We start from the raw sequence: 21,019 nt of genomic DNA on the forward strand, positions 1-21,019 counted from the left end.
GTTCGTAGCGAAGCAAGGAACTGGTGAGGTGCAGGGGCTCCTTTTCTCAAGTGCTACTCACTGAGGGATGGAGTCCCCGGGCAAAGCCGAAGTCAGTAAGGCTGGGGACTTTTCACCCTTCCTAAGGGGTAAGTCACCCCAATGTAAATAGCGTGGTTTGTATTTCGGTTACGGAACAAATGACAAATTCGGAGATAATTTGTATTTTTCCTAACCATACAAACCTTAGGTATTTACACATATTTGCCCGCCAACCCTGGCCCCCAAGTCAAGTCCTACCTCTAAGTGAAGTGAAGCAAATTAATAGTGTGTGTGTGTGTGGGGGGGGGTGTAGCAAGCTATCCCTTCCCCTACCCCCGCTAACTAGCGCGGGGGTAATTAACCCTCGTTAAAAACTATTGGCTCATCATTTCAGCTACGCTAAAAGGTAAACCCAATGTAAATAGCTAAGGTTTGTATGGTTAGGAAAAATACAAATTATCTCCGAATTTGTCATATTTTGCTTTTCCCTCATCTAAGGATGTCAAGCTTTTTAGAAACCTGATAATTCAAGGGCAGAAGTCTTCTTCTAATAAGTTTTTTGAAGCTTTGACTCCTTGAGATGATTCACATCATATGGTTGTATAGTAACCACTTCAAAGTTTATTTTATGAAATTTATTGAAACTTCACCTGTGAGACTTCTCTTTTTTTCTTGAGTTCTGCCTCAATTTTTCTGTTTAACACATTATCAACTTGCCTCAGTTAACTAAGTGTTGATGCAAACCCCAGTCAGTCCCCAGAGAATTATCAGTTAGAAACCTAGTACGTAGTTATTAATTGCTTCCCACTTAACCAACTGGTATTTCTAATATAATGGTTTGTACTTTATATACCATGCACTGTATAAGAATTGCATAATCATTCTCACTGATAATCTTGAAATATTTTGTTCTGCAGGTGTAGCCAGAAAGTTAAAGGATACCTGTGTAGAGAGTGAGTAGTTCTTAGCTGTTTCTTTCAATTTAAGCTAGATAACTAGTTTTAACAAGGAATTTAGAGTTTAGAGCTTTGTCTGATTTGCTCACCACAATGTATATAAGGCATTTTCAAAGCTATGGTTTGTATGTTTGAATCATTGAGATTATGTTAAGATTAATATTAATAAGAAATAATTGATTTTTTTTTTCTTTTACAGTCGCAATGCCTTCAGCTGCAGATGATGTTCAACGACATTCTGTCCACACCTTAGTGTTTCGATCCTTAAAACGAACTCATGATATGTTTTTGTGTGATCAAGGAGCATTGCCTCCAATGGACGAGTCCTTGGAACTACTTCGTCGATCAGTAAAATCACGTGACCAGTATGGTCCAGTTCTAAAAATTGTTGCACAAAACAAACGTAAAGCACCAATTCCAAAAAATATTGAAATGGAAAGTGAAAGTCTGTCTTTGCCAAGTTCCACCAATGAGATTACTCCAGGAGCACTCGCAATTGCACCTACATCAGGACCTATAGTGCCTCCCATTCCAACTCCTCCTCCTCCACAGAGCACAGCACTCGTTGCATCTGTTCCAAGTGCTAGCGCTAGTGCAAGTGCTAGTGTTGGTCAGCAGAGTCTTGTACCACGCCGTGCACCCACATTACCCAGACCGAAGTGGCATGCTCCTTGGAAACTTGGCAGGGTGATTTCTGGTCATCTGGGATGGGTTAGGTGTGTTGCTGTTGAACCAGCTAATGAATGGTTTGCAACAGGGTCTAATGACAGAGTCATCAAGATCTGGGATTTGGCTTCTGGTCAGTTGAAATTATCTTTAACTGGACATGTGTCAGCTGTTCGGGGTTTAGCTGTATCCCCACGGCACCCATATTTGTTTTCTTGTGGAGAAGATAAACAAGTCAAATGTTGGGATCTGGAGTATAACAAGGTAAGTTTTAGAATACTGTTATGTATTTGGTTTAATGTGACACATTCATGATTTGTTTTTATAGATATTGTTTGCAAGTAAAAGCTGTAACCAAGTTTACAGACAATAATACTTGAAGCAAGCACAGTAGTAGCTAGGGGATAGGCAAGGCCTTCCTAGGTAAGAAATGCTTTAATTATTTTACTGCTATGGGTTTCACTCTTTCCCTTAACCTGATGTTACTTCATCTTTTCTATTTTCATGGAGGGTTTGCTTTTACCATTTTATTTTTATGGAATTAATGACAATTCATCCTTATTTCTCATGGAAGGGCATATTTTCTTTAATTATTTTCAAAACATCTCTTTTATATTTTATACATATAAGTTCTTGGCACACCAGAAACTGAATGTGTAGTACAGTACTGTATATCTAACAATGCTCACTTTAATATGCATAGACAATATATGAAATACTTTAATGGTTTTACAAACAGTCTTTGAGCATTATACATAGATTTTGCTGTCAGATAATTGGTTTGCCAAGTTGTGGGTGCATATACTGTACAGTACAATATATGTACTGTATTAGAAAGCTTGAAATATAAGGACAGTGAAACTTGTCAGTAGACCAAATGCTCATTGGGCCTTCCCTCGATTATTCAAGGGAATTTATTGGAGACTGTTTCATGAAGTTAGTTTCTAATTGTCAATGCTGAAACTAGGAAGATAATATTTCCCTTATACAGTACTCTTTACTTATCTGCTATAGAATTACTTATCAATTCATTTTTAAATATTAAACTTAGCCGGTGAATATATAATAGCTGACGGCTCGACAGATTCCAAAAACTCGCGAGCGATCGCCGTGAAGGTTGCGGGTGTGCCCACCAGCGCCGACTATCGGCCAGATACCGCATATACTTGTCAATATCTCCAGTTCTTCTCTGTCGGTCTTATCGACAAGTTGGTTCCGCTCGCTTTATGACCTCAAGTTTTCGACCGAATTGGTGAAGTACTTTACTTTGTTTGTTTATTGGCTTTCGCTGTGTTGGTGTGTTTCTTCAATTAAACTCTTGAAACCCTTTTTTTTGGCTGGTGTTTATTGTTGATGAATTTGGTTTTGACTTGGATTTTCTCTGATTGTTCAAAATGGCTGACCCTTCTCCTGTATATCGCAAGTGTGCGAGGGATTGTAACAAACGTCTTCCCAAGGCCTCTATCGACCCTCATACTGTTTGTTCTAATTGCCGGGGTAAATCCTGCCAATTAGGAGATCGGTGTGAGGAGTGCGTGGTCTTGTCGGAATTCGAATGGCTCGAGTATGAAAAATATACTCGTAAGCTTGAGAGAGATAGGGTGAGGAGAAGCTCCTCTAGATCTTTGGAATTTTCCTCCTCCCATGCCCCTGAACCTAATCCTTCCCTTGTAGTAGTTGTTCCTGAACCCCCTACTAGCACTCATGAACCGTCCATGCGGGATATGTTTTTAGCGATTCAAGCTTTAGGCGAAAAAGTTGAGTCCTTAGCATCGGACAGAAACCAACTTATGTCAGATGTTAAGTTGTTGAAGTGTCAGAGTGGTAAAACAGAAAATCTAAGTGATAAAGTGATAAGTGCGCAAAATGTGTTTAGTGTTGCGACCGAGGGTTCGTCTGTTCGTGCTTGTCGCTCCCCTAGTCCGAGACCTCTTTCAGGCTCCCCTGCACCAGGGAGAAGTAATGTCGTAGGACTTAAGGGGGCGAGAGGTGTAAACCAACGTACAGACGTTCCCTCTTTGGTATCGGACGTTTCTCGTCAAGATCGTCCTTACCATAAGACGGGTGAGACTAAGTTCTCCTCGTCCTCCGAAGACTTATCGCACAAGAAACCTTGGCGCAAGGTATCTAGACCCTTAAAGCGAAAGTCAGTCCCTTCAGGACAGGTCCAGCGTCCTGGCTGTAGCCATTGGGGCAGCTCTGACCATTTGCAGTCGTCGGATGACTGTTCGCCTGTTAAGCGAAAGCGTAACACGGGGTCCGAGGGTCTCGGTAGAGGCAATGTTTTGCCAACGCAGACGTTACCGACGTCACGGCCCGTTCCGACTCCCGTTGATCCGAAGTGGGTTGTCCTGCGGGACATGCAGTCTAAGCTTGCCTCCCTTATGGAAGAGTATGACTTTGATCAGGTTCACGATGATCCTTTGCTTGTGGGTCGCCAGTGCGCTGAACGTGACTCTGGCCTTCAGCCGCCTAAACGAGTGTTTTCTCGTCCGTTTGACGTTAGTGCTAACGTTTCTAGTGCTTTGAAACGCGATGCTAGTCGTGTGCCTAGTCATTCACGTCAGTCACGTGACATGGATCCCCCTTTGCTACAGTCTCAGACTGACGTTCAGCTGCTGCCGCCGCAGCCCCGCACTGACGTTCGCCGACCGGCTCCGTTGCCTCGACGTGACGTTGAACGTCGGTCACCGCAGTCGGAAGTTGTTTTGCCTGCTCAGACTCTGCAGTCAATGCAGGTCCGACGTGATGTCGAGCGTCAATCAACTTCAGCTGTTGTTGTTGGTCAGTCACAAGACTTTCAGTCCTTTCAGCAGCGACGTGACGTTGTTTCCTCTTCTGCTGCTGCTGCTCCGTTGCTTGTTGACATTGCCTGTCAAGCATTGCCTCCTCGGCATGTCTCTCCGTATCATGAGACTCTGCAGTTGTCGGACGAAGTTCCGTCGGATGAGGAAGTCGCTGATCCCCTTCCAACTGATATACCTTTGGGGACTTTGTCAGATGGAGAGGAGCCTAGAGTTGCTCAGCCCTCTCTTGATTTAAAAAGATCATGCTGATTTTTAAGGAACTGTTTCCTGACCATTTTGTGACTGCTGCTCCTCGTTCGCCTCCATCAGAGTTTACGCTAGGCCTAGCTACTTCGACGCCGTCGTTTACTAAGCTAGTGCTCTCTCGCTCTTCTAAGAGAGCTTTGCGTTTACTAGGCGACTGGTTGATCACCAGGAGGAGTTTGGGGAAGACAGCCTTCGCTTTACCCCCTTTTAAACTGGCTTCTAGAGCGAGCGTCTGGTATGACACGGGAGAAGTTCTCGGCTTGGGAGTTCCTGCCTCTGCCCAGGGAGACTTCTCAAGCCTCGTAGACTCTCCCCGTCGCCTGGCCATGAGACGCTCAAAAGTTTGCTGGTCCTCTTCGGACCTTGATCATCTCCTCAAAGGGGTTTATAGGGCCTTCGAAGTTTTTAACTTCTTGGATTGGTCGCTGGGAGCCTTGAGCAGGAAGATCTCTTAGGCCGACCGTGATGTATCCGTGCTAATTATGTCCTGCATGGACAAAGCTATCCGTGATGGCTCTAATGAGCTCGCTGCTACCTTTACGGCAGGAGTCCTTAAGAAGAGGGAGACTCTTTGTTCGTTCCTTTCGGCAGGAGTAACTCCCTGTCAAAGGTCAGAGCTTCTCTTTGCTCCGTTGTCATCTGCCTTGTTCCCTCCGCAGTTGATTAAGGATATCGCAGCTTCTCTGGTGCAGAAGGATACCCACGACTTGATGGCTACGTCAGCGCGTAAGGCTGCTCCTTCATCATCTTATGTCGTTAGACCTAAGCTCGATACTCCAGCAACGAGGTTTATCCCGCCCTTTCGTGGCAGAGCCCCCAGTAAGGGAGGCGCTCGTGCCGATAGTAAGAGAGGCAAGAGGAGAGGATCTAAGTCCTCCCGTGGCAGAGTCTGACTGCCCATGTCCTCAGACAGCGGTAGGGGCCAGACTGAACAACTTCTGGCAGGCCTGGGAGAAGAGGGGTGCAGACCGGGAGTCTGTTTTGTTGCTAAAGGAGGGGTACAAAATATCTTTTGTACGGAGACCTCCTCTGGTAAAAGTCCCTATAGACCTCTCTCCCAGGTATCGAGAGGAGTCAAGGAGACAGGCACTACAGCTGCAGGTGTCTCAGTTGCTAGAGAAGGGAGCGGTGGTGAAAGTCTCGGACCTTCAATCACCGGGATTTTACAACCATCTCTTCCTAGTACCAAAGCATACAGGAGGTTGGAGGCCGGTGCTGGATGTCAGTGCGCTCAACGTTTTTGTTGTCAAAACAAAATTTACGATGGAGACCACCAAATCCGTTCTAGCAGCGGTCAGAGAGGGAGACTGGATGGTCTCTCTCGACCTGCAGGATGCGTACTTCCACATTCCTATACACCCGGATTCTCAACCGTATCTGAGGTTTGTATACAGGAATGTGGTGTACCAATTCCGAGCACTGTGCTTCGGCCTCAGCCCTGCTCCTCTTGTTTTTACAAGGCTCATGAGAAATGTGGCAAAATTTCTACATTTATCGGGGATTCGAGCCTCCCTGTACCTGGACGACTGGCTGCTCAGAGCGTCGTCCCGTCATCGCTGTCTGCAGGACCTTCAATGGACGTTGGATCTTGCAAAGGAGTAGGGACTGTTGGTGAACATAGAGAAGTCTCAGCTAACTCCCTCCCAAACGATTCTCTATTTGGGGATGGAGATTCACAGTCTAGCTTTTCGGGCTTTTCCGTCTGCCACCAGGATAGAGCAAGCCTTGCTCAAAGTCCGCCTCATGCTGAGGAAAGACCATTGCTCTGTGAGAAGTTGGATGAGCCTCCTAGGGACGCTGTCATCCCTGGAACAATTTATCTCTCTAGGGAGACTTCACCTTCGCCCTCTCCAGTTATTATTATTATTATTATTATTACTTACTAAGCTACAACCCTAGTTGGAAAAGCAGTATGCTATAAGCCCAGGGGCTCCAACAGGGAAAATAGCTCAGTGCGGAAAGGAAAAAAGGAAAATAAAATATTCTAAGAAGAGTAACAACAATAAATATCTCCTATATAAACTATAAAAACTTTAACAAAAGAAGAGGAAGAGAAATAAGATAGGAGAGTGTGCTCGAGTGTACCCTCAAGCAAGAGAACTCTAACCCAAGACAGTGAAAGGCCATGGTACAGAGGCTATGGCACTACCCAAGACTAGAGAACAGTGGTTTGATTTTGGAGTGTCCTTCTCCTAGAAGAGCTGCTTACCATAGCTAAAGAGTCTCTTCTACCCTTACCAAGAGGAAAGTGGCACTGAACAATTACAGTGCAGTAACCCCTTGGGTGATGAAGAATTGTTTGGTAATCTGTGTTGTCAGGTGTATGAGGATAGAGGAGAATATGTAAAGAATATGCCAGACTATTCAGTGTGTATGTAGGCAAAGGGAAAATGAACCGTAACCAGAGAGGAGGATCCAATGTAGTACTGTCTGGCCAGTCAAAAGACCCCATAACTCTCTAGCGGTAGTATCTCAAGTTCCATCTAGACTCCCATGGGAACAAGAACAAGACTTTGGAGGCGGTCTCGATCCCGATCTCCGAACCAGTAAAGACGTGCCTGAACTGGTGGGACAGCAATATAGGTCTTCGAGAGGGTCTGTCCCTGGCAGTCAAGAACCCAAACCACGTGTTATTTTCAGACGCGTCGGATTTGGGTTGGGGAGCGACTCTGGACGGTCTGGAATGTTCGGGTCTTTGGACGACAGACCAGAGGAGCCTTCACATCAACTGCAAGGAGCTGTTGGCTGTTCACTTGGCCTTGACGAGTTTCAAGAGTCTTCTTCGAAACAAGGTGGTAGAAGTGAATGCGGACAACACCACAGCCTTGGCGTACATCTCCAAGCAAGGAGGCACTCACTCCCACACACTGTTCGTCATCGCAAGGGACCTCCTCATCTGGTCAAAAGATCGAGGCATCTCACTGTTGACGAGGTTCGTCCAGGGGAAATTGAACGTCTTGGCGGACTGTCTCAGTCGGAGAGGTCAGGTGATCCCTACAGAATGGACCCTCCACAAGGACGTGTGCAAGAGTCTTTGGATGACTTGGGGTCAGCGCACCATAGATCTCTTTGCGACCTCACTGACCAAAAGGCTCCCGACCTATTGCTCTCCAGTCCCAGATCCAGAGGCGGCCCACATAGATGCCTTTCTGTTGGACTGGTCTCACATGGACGCTTACGCATTTCCGCCGTTCAAGATCATCAACAAGGTTTTGCAGAAGTTCGCCTCTCACGAAGGGACAAGGTTGACGTTGGTTGCTCCCCTCTGGCCCGCGAGAGAGTGGTTCACAGAGGTACTTCAATGGCTGGTAGACGTCCCAAGGAGTCTGCCTTTACGGATGGATCTCTTACGGCAGCCCCACGTAAGGAGTCTTCATCAAAGCCTCCCCGCGCTTCGTCTGACTGCCTTCAGACTATCGAAAGACTCTCAAGAGCTCGAGGATTTTCGAAGGAGGCAGCTAGGAGATCATCTACTATCAAGGTCTACCAGTCGAAGTGGGAGGTCTTTAGAGAGTGGTGCAAGTCCTCCTCTATTTCCTCTTCCAGTACCTCTGTAGCCCAAATTGCGGACTTTCTCCTGCATCTGAGAAATGTTCGCTCCCTCTCTGCTCCCACTATTAAAGGTTACAGTAGCATGTTGGCGTCTGTTTTCAGACATAGAGGCTTGGATCTGTCAAATAACAAAGATCTCCAAGATCTCCTTAAGTCCTTCGAGACCTCTAAGGAGCGTCGTATGTCAACTCCCGCTTGGAACTTAGACGTGGTCCTAAGGTCCCTAATGTCAGACAGGTTTGAGCCATTGCATTCAGCCTCCCTGAAGGATCTCACCCTCAAGACGCTTTTTTTGGTGTGCTTGGCTTCGGCTAAAAGGGTCAGTGAGATCCATGCTTTTAGTAAGAACATCGGCTTCTCTACAAATAAAGCTACATGTTCGCTTCAACTTGGTTTTTTGGCCAAGAACGAACTACCTTCTCGTCCTTGGCCTAAATCTTTTGAAATACCTAGTCTGTCAGAAATCGTAGGTAACGAAGTTGAAAGAGTGCTGTGCCCCGTTAGAGCTCTTAAGTTTTACTTAGCTTGAACTAAACCATTACGAGGTGGTTCTGAGGCCTTATGGTGCTCCGTTAAGAAGCCCTCATTGCCCATGTCTAAAAATGCGTTATCGTACTTTATTAGACTTTTAATCCGGGAGGCACATTCTCATTTAAATGAGAAAGATCGTTGTTTGCTTAAGGTCAAGACGCACGAAGTGAGAGCGATAGCAACTTCGGTGGCTTTTAAGCAAAACAGGTCTCTTCGAAGTATTATGGACGCGACCTTTTGGAGGAGCAAGTCGGTGTTCGCTTCATTTTACTTAAAAGACGTCCAGACTCTTTATGAGGACTGCTACACCCTGGGTCCATTCGTTGCAGCGAGTGCAGTAGTGGGTGAGGGTTCTACCACTACATTCCCTTAATCCCAATATCCTTATAATCTTCTCTTGAAATGTTTTTAATCTTGTCTTGGGTTGTACGGAAGACTAGGAAGTCTTTCGCATCCTTTTTGATTTGGCGGGTGGTCAAATGTTGTTTCTTGAGAGCGCCCAGATTAAGGGTATTGATGAAGTTCTGTTATAGGGGTGTTCGCCCTGGATATAACAGCTCCTGGGAGTCTTTCAGCATCCTGAGAGGATGGCTGGGCTTCGTGAGGAAAGCGGACTAATGAGGCAGAGTAATCGTCAGAGTCAGCTTCCTTGCCAGGTATCTATACTTAAGTTGGTTTTTTTATGAAATAATTGTCAAAAAACTCTTGAGCATATACGCCTTTATTGTATTAATGCTGGTCTCTACCCACCACCATGGGTGTGAATCAGCTATTATATATTCACCGGCTAAGTTTAATATTTAAAAATGATATTTTGATTATAAAATAAATTTTTGAATATACTTACCCGGTGAATATATAAATTAAAGGCCCTCCCTTCCTCCCCGATAGAGACCCAGCGGACTGAGAAGAACTGGAGATATTGACAAGTATATGCGGTATCTGGCCGATAGTCGGCGCTGGTGGGCACACCCGCAACCTTCACGGCGATCGCTCGCGAGTTTTTGGAATCTGTCGAGCCGTCGGAGACGTCAGCTATTATATATTCACCGGGTAAGTATATTAAAAAATTTATTTCATAATCAAAATATCATTTTGAAATAACCACTGATTTTAATAGTTTAGCTTTTATATTTTTTATTTAAAACACATGGCTAAAGTTGTAGATAAAGATAAAGGCTTCATATTTGACAAGTTCAGTGCAGCATGTTAAAATGTAATCAGTTGTTTTACATGTGCAACTGTTTTATTGTATTTCCTTCCTCAATACTACAGACAAATTTCCACAGGCTGTTCTAAAGGTTATTAATATACTTTTGTTCAATAGTGCCACTTGTTATCTTTATTTTTTTATTGATATTTGTTCCAACACTGACTACAAACCCTTTCGCTCCTTATAGGGAATATATGTTTGGTGAAGCTGGAAACTAGTCATAAGGCTTTAGCGAGGTACGTGGTTGGTGGTTAGCGTCACTTTTGCTTTTGGCTCGGAGGATTGTAGACTTGCTGTCTCTCTCCTGTTAACAAACTGTCTTTGACTTTTCTATTTTTGGGTTTCATGGATCTCACCATGCGGGCTTGTCCTAGTTGTGAAGGTGCCAATGCATGATGGCTACTGAGATTGAACCAAATTCCCTTTGCCCTGCTTGCAGAGGTCAATCTTGCTCGCAGGACTCTTCTTGTATTGACTGTCAGGAGTAGACATCCTCCCAGTGGGTGAGGTTCGGTAGACGATGGAGAAAGAAGCCTAAAGGGATTCTTCTCCTTCGGGGTTTTCCTCGAAGGTGAAGAAGTCCTGACTTTTTTCTCTGTCAGTGTGATCCCTCCACTCTGACTTTGCTCGCTCGTTCTCCTCCCGAGGACAATCGAATGAGAGTGATTGCTGCTTAACCCCTGAACAACCCTTAGGTGCAGACACCATCGCTTCCCTTAGTGAAGCAACAGCTGCCACCACTGGGGGAGTCTCTCCCGTTGCAGTTTGCGGCAACTCTTGCCCTCCTTTGGGCTTTTGGATCTCCTTGCTAAGGAATGGTTTTTGAGGGTACTACAGTTAAGGGCATAGCATGAATGCAGACCTGCCTCCCTTGTGATTAACTGCAGTCTTCTTTTATGAGAAAATGAATGTAATACATCAACAGAGCTTCTCATGCCTTTAGCTGCAGCACTCTCTGCATCTGCTCTCTTTGTTCCTACAGCTCTGGTGTAGAAACGAGAGCAGTTGGAACTGGCACTCCTTGGAGTTACCCGTTTGGGATTTCTCTCGTGCCTTCTAAGGCTGGAGTACGAGGGTAACATAAAAGCTGACTTAGGTTAGTCTTCTAAGCTCATTGATTATGCGAACAGCCCTCAGACGAAGCTTGCTCTACTGAAGGCCTGTAGTGTTTGAAGCATTAAGCTTCTCCTCCCTGTTTAAAGTGCCTCTCTCATTGGCAAGTGAGGCCCTCCTCTGCTGTGAAGTTACCCCCTTCGGGGCTCAAAGCAAGAACTCGATTCATCGAGCCTTGTTCCAGCTCTTCGGGGCTCCCAGATGGTGAAGCCTGATGACCTTTTGCGGCCGGTGCCTCTCCCATCGGGCCCTCGGTGTACGAGTTTTATGAGCCATAATCCTTCAAAGTTATTGCCTCAAAGCGTGATGCCTGTTGATTGCTTGAGCTCTTTGCCTCTCCCAATGTGTTCCCAGGTCCACAAGAAGTTTCGTGAGCAATATATCTTTGGGGTTATTGTCGCAGATGTTGATGCCATGTCCCATTGTTTCCCCCGGAACACGAGTCTTGTGAGCTATAATCATTTGGGGTTATGGCCACAGATGGTGATGCCTGCTGACGCTTGAGGCCGTTGACTCTCACCATCGTGTCCGCAGGGCACAACAAAGCTCTTAGAGTTTTGCGGGGCCAGGCTCTTTGGGTTCCTTTTTTTTCCTACCCCTACGAGGAAAATCCTGGTTTTCCTGCTTTTACCACACAGAAAACCTTTTTCAGTCTTACTCATGCTTCCTAATTCAGAAGCATACTAGGCTACATTACAACATCCTCCAGGATCACTGACGAGTGTTCATCTCATGCATAAATGAACAAACCCCCACGGGCGAGTTACTCTCACAGACGAGGGTCTGTTCAAACACTGAATGCTGGCAACACCTATACCTATTCATGAGAGAGCCCACCCAGACACTAAGAGTTAGCAAGGTGCACGGGCGAGCTTCTCTTCCTGACGAGGTCTGTGCAACTACAATTGGTCGCCAGCATCTCTGTTGCGTATGCGCTCTTCCCTTTACGATTGCCAGATCTGGCCTGAGAGGTGGAAACCTGCGGCAATACATGGAGGCTCTTATGACAATTCCCCCATGGTTATTAACGCAGATGGGAATGCCTGTCAACCGCTTGCAGCTGCTGCATCCCACCATTGAGTCTCGAAAGACAGCAAGTCTCGAGAAACAACAGTTCGGGATTATTATATTGGACTTCTCTCTGCAGGATAGAGAGCTCATCGGAACACTCGCATGGTGTCGGCCTCTGACTTTGCAGTCTTCATCTCATCTTGTCATACCCTCAGGGCACAGCAGTCTCGTTAGACATAACCCTTCGTGGTTATTGCCTCAAGCCTGAACTCCTGACAGGATGGAATCAGCTCGTACTTTCGTTCATGAACGACTGAAAAGTATTCGTTTACAGGTGCCCTTGTTCCCGCCACGAGGCGGGCGGGCGAGCTCTTACTACCGAATAAGGCCTGATTGCTTGGCTAGCTGCATATGCTTCTTGTGGATGCATGCAGGCTTACGAACATGTTCTTAATACCATGGCTAGTCAAAAAATAATTCCTTTTGATCAATGATGTTGCGCTCCATATACACATTATTCTCGCAAGCGACTCCATAAGGTCCTTCAGGGCAGCTCACAAACAGAAACGTGTTCATGATGCTCAAGCTCGTGTACAAGTACTTACCCTAAGTCAGGGAAGTTGCTATTTGGCACACCCGCATGCTGGCGATTGAGTCACTACTACTGACGAAGGCTGTTCATTTTGCCAGTTGCATGAACTACCCTCACTGGGGTATGCTTTCCCGTGAGCTACTTACATCATACAGAACCTACTGATGGTCCTTTGTTCGTGAATGACACTCGGTTTCAGTTACTGTATTTGATGCCGGGAACAATTAAATTAGAACCTTGTTCCAATACATCTTTAGCTCTCTTTCTCGGTCGATGGTTTTATCTCTTGGGGAAAGTCGGGTTATTCATGAACCCTCCCATGACCGGACATAAGTAGTCTGCCCCTAAGTGGGCTCCTCCTTCATCTCCGTCAGATCATCCCTGACGTCTCCGGATTGCAAGTAAGTATCAAAGGTACTTAGACTCCGAAACTTCGCATAAGCAAGTCTCTTTCCTTGGGAGGGAACAATAGGAGTTTATTCCAGTTTTGCTTATCAGGAACAGAGAGATCAGAGATGTATTTACCTCTTCTAAGGGATCCTTGTCAATGTTCTCCAATTGAGATCGGGTGCAACGAGATATTTAGACCTTTGTCCTACCCCAGGGGTACCTGTCACAGGGGAGTTCCTGCTATAAGATTGGGGGTAACATTTACCTTCTATAGAGGTAAATTTTCTGTTAGTGTTTATTGTTCTGTAGCTTGCCTTATGCATGGAAATCTGTCTGACAAATGTCTTGTCTTTCAGAAGTAGTTGCTTGTGACCGATCTTTTGCTTGACAGCGATCAACTCAGGAGGGTTGCTGTAATGCTGTTATCTGCACGAGATAACCGGTTGCTCCGGTATTTACTGGTCCCTAAGTGGACATACATGACTAACTCATTCTAGCAAAGGCAGTTGGAGGACAAGGCTTCATCATCCCTTTACAAAAGCAGGTTCTTGCAACCAATCGCATGACATGAAATCAATTAACTTGAAATATTTACTTGTTAAGCAACCCTTCGGCGTCCTCAGGTACTCAGATTAGAGTCGACCTTTTGCTTGAAAGCCAGAGGATCCTTGTTCCTCTCAATTGAACCATCCGGCCCTCCAGTGTGTATCAACAGACACAATCCCTGGGGGGTGCTGTCTACCCTACAGGGTAGTTGGCTGATGAGGTAGCACGGAAACTCTAGAATTTTGAGGGAGTACTTGGGCACCTGTTTCAATTTTGGCGAAATTGGAAAAAAAAGACTAGTTTTCACCTGAAAAGGTATATTCTCATATAAAGAGCTCAAAGTTTGTATTGCTAGGAAAAATACAAATTATTTTGCAAATTTGTCATTTTTAGTAGTTTTTATTTTAATAATTTTAAACTTTGATTTAAAATAATATTTCCTAAAGATTTTATCCAGATTATTATATCTTTTGATATGCCAACTTCATTTTTTTTTTTTTTTTGCAGGTTATAAGGCATTATCATGGTCATCTTAGTGCCTGTTATGGATTAGCATTACATCCAACAATAGATATTCTAGTCACATGTGGAAGGGATTCAACTGCAAGAGTTTGGGATTTAAGAACTAAAGCAAATATTCACACATTATCAGGGCATTCAAATACTGTTGCATCTGTAGTATGTCAAGCTGCTGAGCCCCAGGTAAGTTATATTTTAAAGATCTTTTAACTGATTTTTACCAATTTATTTTATATGTTCCCAAGCATTTTAGCATATTGTAAGTTTTTCAAAAGTGCTCTTCCTTTTTCTATTTCATTTTTATTAGCAACTGATCGAAATAAAGATATTGAATACACATGTTATTGAAATACCAACCATTGTTTTACAAATATTCATTATCTTTCAGGTTATACCTTACTAAATTTTCCATATACTGTACAGAAATATGGCCTTATTATATAAGATTAGCTGGTATTGCGTAGTTCAGTGGTTTTCTGGTTGTGGTGATGAAAATTATCTAAAGAGTCTTTAAAGCATAATAAATTTCTGTTTATGATTGTGTATTAGTTTGTAATACAGTGAACCCTCGCTACTTCGCGGTTCGACAATCGCGGATTCACCACTTCGCGGGGTTTTCCCATAACCCATATATATATATACATATCGCGGATTTTCCGGAAAATTCGAAAATACCGCGAAATCTGAAGACAACCAAATACGATATTTTGTTACCTGTAATTCCATTGAATTAGTAATATCTGCTCTTACTGATTGTTCATTGCATTACATATGATATATAATTCAGCACAGAAAGAAATAAAACACGAAAAGAGAATGTGATCATACGATAATTCAGTACGTAGTAAAATTAAATCGAACATGAAACGCAAATCAGATGCAGTCATACCATATTAGAATGGTGTGTACTGTAATGGATGTGCTTCTTTTCCATGAATCTTTTGTATGTATACGTACGTAGTACAGTACTGCATCCAATAATATTCTTTGTTGCAAAAATCACATTTCGAATACTGTAAGCGTACGAGAGAGAGAGAGAGAGAGAGAGAGAGAGAGAGAGAGAGAGAGAGAGAGAGAGAGAGAGAGAGAGAGAGAGAGAGAGAGGCGTAAAATAGCGTACGTAAATTTTTATTATTATTGTTATTATTATTATTATTATTGTTGTTGTTGTTAATAAAATTATTATTGTTATTATTATTAATCATTATTATTATTATTATTACTGTACAGTATTATTATCATTATTTATTATTATTACGGTATTGTACTTAATCTACGTACGTTCAGTGTGCGCGGGACATCTTCTATGAGTAACCAACGCACCATAGTACTGTAAGACGGGTTGTGATTGGTTCAAGCGCTGATAGATGACGAATCAAAACTCAAGTTTTGTTATCTAGCCTGTGATTGGTGTTTTGCCCGCATCTTCTACCCGCAGCATCAAAGTTCTCGCGGGGCTGGATCGTTCACTTTCTCTTTCCGCGTATTGCTGAGTAGACGTTCTTAAGTTTGTGAAGTTTAATCTGTGCTGTGTGCGACTGTTTTAAGTTGAACTTTTTGTTGAACTTTCTGTTACAATGCCTCCCAAGCGTTCTGCTTCTAGTAAGGCTGGTAGTGAGCCTAAACGCCACCGAAGGATGATGACGATAGCTGAGAAGGTTACGCTTCTCGACATGTTAAAAGATGGTAGAAGTTACGCGGCCGCCGGCCGCCATTTTGGCATCAACGAATCCACCGTTCGCTACATCAAGAAGGACGAGGCGAACATTAGAAAGACTGCTGCAATCACCTTTAGCAGATCAGCGAAGCGAGTCGTTACAACGCGTAATAAAACGATCGTACGCATGGAAGGTGCTTTAGCTGTGTGGATTGCCGACTGTCGGAAGAAGAACATAGCGTTGGATACGAACACCATCCGAACAAAGGCTTTGAGCTTGTATGAGAATTTTGCGGCAAAGGAACCTCATGACGACGATGGCGACCATGCTGAAGAAGATGATGATGTAGATGAACCTCAACCAGGGACCTCCACTGATTCCCAGCGTCAGAAACAACGTTTTTCCGTCCGCCAGCAAAGGATGGTTCGTGAAGTTTCAGAAACGCTTCGCCCTGAAAAGCGTTTCCCTGCATGGGGAGTCTGCTTCCGCTGACACTGCCGCTGCTGAAACTTACGTGAACCAGACTTTCAAGAACATTATCGCTGAAGGTGGATACAAGCCGGAACAAGTGTTTAATATGGATGAAACCGGCTTGTTTTGGAAGAGAATGCCGTCGCGAACTTTCCTGTTCAAAGAGGAAGCCAAAGCCTCTGGCTTTAAGGCATTCAAGGATCGCGTTACCCTCGTGATGTGTGGCAATGCTGCTGGATTTTTGTTAAAGCCAGGGCTTATTTATAAGTCGAAAAATCCTCGCGCTTTGAAAAATAAAAATAAGAATCTCCTTCCCGTGTACTGGATGCATAATCAAAAAGCATGGATTACGAAGATGCTGACCTCCAACTGGTTCCACCAGTGTTTCATCCCGCAAGTCCATGAATATCTCTTAGAGAAGGGCTTGCCATTCAAGATCCTTCTCCTTATGGATAACGCTGGTGGACACGCAACTGACCTGTCGCGTGAGGGCGTTCAGGTTGAGTTCCTGCCACCCAACACCACGTCATTAATTCAACCGATGGACCAGGGGGTTATCAGGGCGTTCAAGGCCCTCTACACGAAGAATACCTTGGCGGACCTCGTTGCGTGTGTGGATGCTGCCCAAGATGACGAGGATGAAGATTTCAACTTGAAGGCGTACTGGCGGCAGTACACCATAGCCACGTGCCTGCAGAATATTCAAAAGGCACTTCAAGAGATGAAACCTGCAACCGTGAATGCGAGCTGGAAGAAGTTGTGGCCCGAGATTGTTTACGACGACAAGGGATTTACTCCGTCGGAAATCCAACACTCTGCAATACGGAAATCTGTGCAGTTGGCTGCCATAATTGGAGGTGACGGGTTTGGCGACATGATGACTGAAGACGTCGACGAGTTGTTGGACTGCCATTCCCAGCCCCTAACTGACGCAGACCTCGAAGACCTGACGAAATCGGCAAGTGAGGAAGAGAGTGAGGGTGCCCAGGAAGAGACCCAAGAAAATGTCGAAGAAACGGGCTTAACATTAGAACGGCTTGCCAAGTTCTGCAACCATATGAAGGAGGCGAAAGAAATGTTACAAGAGTGGGACGAGGATATGGTTCGCTCGATGCAATTCTCAAATAAGGTCGATGACATCATGACTCCCTACAAGATGCTCTTAGATCGAAAAAAGAAGCAGCGGCAACAACTTCCGATCACAATGTTCTTCCAGCCTCGCAAAAAAGAGCCAGTTCCTCCTGCTAGTACGCCTTCGGAAGAAATTGAAGAAGTTGAAGAGGTGTCCCAGGAAAAGGCACCTCCGTCTGAAGAGACGTAAAATACTATCATTGACTGCACAGTAGAACACATCATCAGCTTCATCATCATCATTTCTACTGTGCAGCAAATTCATCGCCATCGTCATTCAAGTTTTTTTTGAACTTCTTTCGTGGTGAGTACAGTAACAATCTTTATTTTTTACTTTAACCTGTTTTATAGTTTAGTAATGTACGTACTGTATGCATTAAGTTAAAGGGAAGGTTTTAAAAGTCTACATGTTGTAACCTATCATATTTTTTTTGTTTAAAATTTACATTCGTACGTAAAACAATCTCTCTCTCTCTCTCTCTCTCTCTCTCTCTCTCTCTCTCTCTCTCTCTCTCTCTCTCTCTCTCTCTCTCTCAAATTGTTTTCCTGCTTTGCTACGTACAAGTACTGTATAATTTATATTTGTAAGGTAACATATTTTGTAAATGCTTTTACTGTAAATACTGTATGTACTGTATCATTATTTATCACTATCATCATGCGCGTTAAATGCCTTGTTTGTTCTGAGCGTGGTTGTTTACTGAGCGTACACGCCGTCGTTTCAGGCGGCGTCATAAAGAAAAAGATTTCATTTGGAAGTCCTAAGAAAAATACGTAAACTAAAACATTGGTAATAAAAAAATCAACATACAGTACTGTATAATCAATATAATCGATGCAAAAACTAACCTATACATATATGTGTACACTAAATGAGTTTGTTTCTTCATTATGATCAGAGATGAACGTAAACAAAACATTGGTTGCCATTTTTTATCGTGCTTTTTAGGTGTTTAGGAAACACATGATATAAAATCGCCTTTAATATTTGTGCCTGTTTTAGTTTAGGGTGCTGTAGTACATGCATTAAGTGTTCTGTACATTAAAGGGTGGTTTGTTAACAGTACTACGTACAAGGGAAGGTTTTAAAAGTCCGAATATACATGTTAAATAAATAGGTAAATATGCTGTCACTACTTCGCGGATTTTCACCTATCGCGCCCGCGTCTGGAACCTATCTACCGCGATAAACGAGGGTTCACTGTAATTGTTATAATTCTGTTTTTGTTACAGTTCTCCGCCCTTCCCCCTTCCCCGTGAGTGTAAGTGGGGTTGAGGGCACATGTCTGTTGTGTAATTCTTGTGTTCTTTTTCCTCGGGATTCCTCTTCAGAGTCTTCCCGGGGGAATGAATGTTAACTAATTACTTTTTATTTTCACAGTTAACGATCTAGTTTTTCGTTTGCCTAATGTGACAACGAAGCAGAGCTGTCTTGTTGGGGCCTGGGGAGTCTGCTGTTGCTGCCTCCTCTATAGGACTTCGTCAGGGGCGTATCTCCTTCTCCTGGAACTTCTCCCGCGACAACTGACAGCTCTTCAGTTCATCTGAGAACTCTCAGGAGGTTCGCCTCCTTGGGTGGGTAACTTCCCTTCCGAGGGAGGTTCCCTGCCCAGGTTTGAGTTTTTTCCCTTCTGGGGGGAACTTTTCTACCTTAATTATTATTGTTCCTGGTCCTCCGGCGGTTATGCTCTTGGTGCTGAGCGACCGCTTTTAAATCCTTGCTCAGGGGGCTGAGCGGTTGCAAACTCGGACCATGGAATTCGTGCGACCATGCTCTTGGTGCTGAGCAGTCGCACCTGCACCTACGCTCAAGGGGCTGAGCAGCTGCAGGAGCCCCTCTTCGGAGGATTGCTCTTTATAGGTCACTTGCTGACCCATCGGCCCTATGGGCTCCATCTTCAGTCTCTTCTACGAAGTGTTTCCTCATGTTCGCGAGGGAGGACACTCATTGAGACTCCTCTTCGGAGGACTCCTTCTGCTGTTATTGCTGAAGGCTCAGTCCCCTTCGGGGGGCAGCTGAGCCCTATGGTCTCTCCTGCGAGTGCTTCTCTCCCGGGGGGAGTTCACCTCATAGACTCCTCTTCGGAGGACTCCTTCTGCTGCTGTTGCTGAAGGCTCAGTCCCCTTGGGGGGGCAGCTGAGCCCTACGGTCTCTCCTACGAGTGCTTCTCCCCCAGGGGGAGTTCACCACAGAGACTCCTCTTCGGAGGACTCCTTCTGCTGTTGTTGCTGAGGGCTTAGTTCCCTTCGAGGACAGCTGATGCCAACGGTCTCTCCTGCAAGTGATTCTTCCCCTCGGGGGAGTTCACTATCAGAGACTCCTCTTCGGAGGACTGAGGATGGTGCTCCTGTCCGAGGTCGTCTTCGTCTTCATTCGACGTTCTCCGCAGAGGATCCTCCTCGACGAGTACCGACCGTTGCAGCTGCTTCTCTGTCCCTCGGAAGATCGTTCGCGATCTCCGACTCCTGCCAGACCTTCTAGTCTTCATCTCCGTTCCTGGACGCAGATGCGCAGTGGGCGCCAATGCACCTCGTTCCAACGGGCACCGGTCCCTTCGGGACAAAGGGGCTTATTCCACAATGTGGGTAATTCCCTTAAGTGCCAGGTTTTACCTGCGCGCCAACGATCTCCTAGCGCTCGCCTGCTGTGGACCACGCTCTCCCGTAGCTGAGTCGCGCCGTAGATCTCCTGGTCACCAGCGCCCTTCTGCGCGCCAGCGCCCTTCTGCGCGCCAGCGCTCACCTGTGCTTCTGAGCCCTTCTGTGCGCCAGCTCTCTTCAGCTCGCCAGCGCACATCTGCGCGCCCTTTCCTACTACGCACCAATGGTCTCCTGAACGCCCACGATTGCCTGCTTGCCAGCTCACATCGGCGCACCCCTTCCTGTTGTGCGCAATGCGCGCCAACGTTCGCCCTCGCACCCACGATCTCCGGATCTGGGCACACACCTGCGCTCCCTTTTCTGCCACACGCCATGGGCGCCAACAGTCTCCTGAACCCCCACGATTCCCCTGCTTGCCAGCGCACATCTGCGCACCTCCTGACATCCGCGCGCCTCCTGATGTGTGCAAATGCGTGCCAACGTTTGCTCTCGCGCCCACGATTTCCGGATCTGGGCGCAGGCAAGGAGATTGTTCCTTCACTGTACGCCAGCGCTCACATGCGCGCCCTTTCCTGACGTGCGCAATGCGCGCCAACGTTCGCCCTCACGCCCACGATATACCAGATCTGGGCGCAGGCAAGAAGATTTCCTTCACCTCCTCGCCGACGATCTTCACTAGTCTCTGCGCGTCCGCGCGCCCACGAGTCTCCTGTGCCTTCCCTTGCGCGCAACCTCATCATTGGTTCTACACCCTTGCTGATTCTATTAGCCTCGCCCGCGCGAACCAACGCCCACTCGCCCGCACGCATGCACGCCCACGTTCGCCTGCGCGCGAACCAACGATAAACGGGCCCGCGCGCCCAAGTTCGCCCGCCGCCCGCGCGCCCACGTTCGCCCGCGCTTGAACCATCGAGTGTATCATTGCGCGAGTGCCAGGGCGCTCTCGATCGCGATTCCCGTCGGGTTTCGCAACTTGGGCAACCCGGCGAGCTGTC

At 45.7% G+C, this 21,019-nt stretch overlaps 1 protein-coding gene across 2 annotated transcripts in view; it reads left to right on the top strand.

Annotated features, from left to right (window-relative positions):
• LOC137634262 (pleiotropic regulator 1-like) overlaps positions 1–21,019 on the top strand; it is a 64,052-nt gene that overhangs the window by 13,134 nt on the left and 29,899 nt on the right. Inside the window, exons 2-4 of one of the 2 annotated variants that reach the window (XM_068366546.1) lie at positions 939–974; positions 1,177–1,907; positions 14,152–14,346. In XM_068366546.1, coding sequence (XP_068222647.1) covers positions 1,182–1,907; positions 14,152–14,346 — 921 coding nt within the window. In that variant the 5' untranslated portion in view covers positions 939–974; positions 1,177–1,181. The remainder of the gene's footprint in view (positions 1–938; positions 975–1,176; positions 1,908–14,151; positions 14,347–21,019) is intronic. The other variant, XM_068366545.1, reaches the window with a different exon arrangement.

Source organism: Palaemon carinicauda, chromosome 44 (assembly GCF_036898095.1).
Source record: "Palaemon carinicauda isolate YSFRI2023 chromosome 44, ASM3689809v2, whole genome shotgun sequence".
In the NCBI taxonomy this organism is placed as follows: domain Eukaryota; kingdom Metazoa; phylum Arthropoda; class Malacostraca; order Decapoda; family Palaemonidae; genus Palaemon; species Palaemon carinicauda.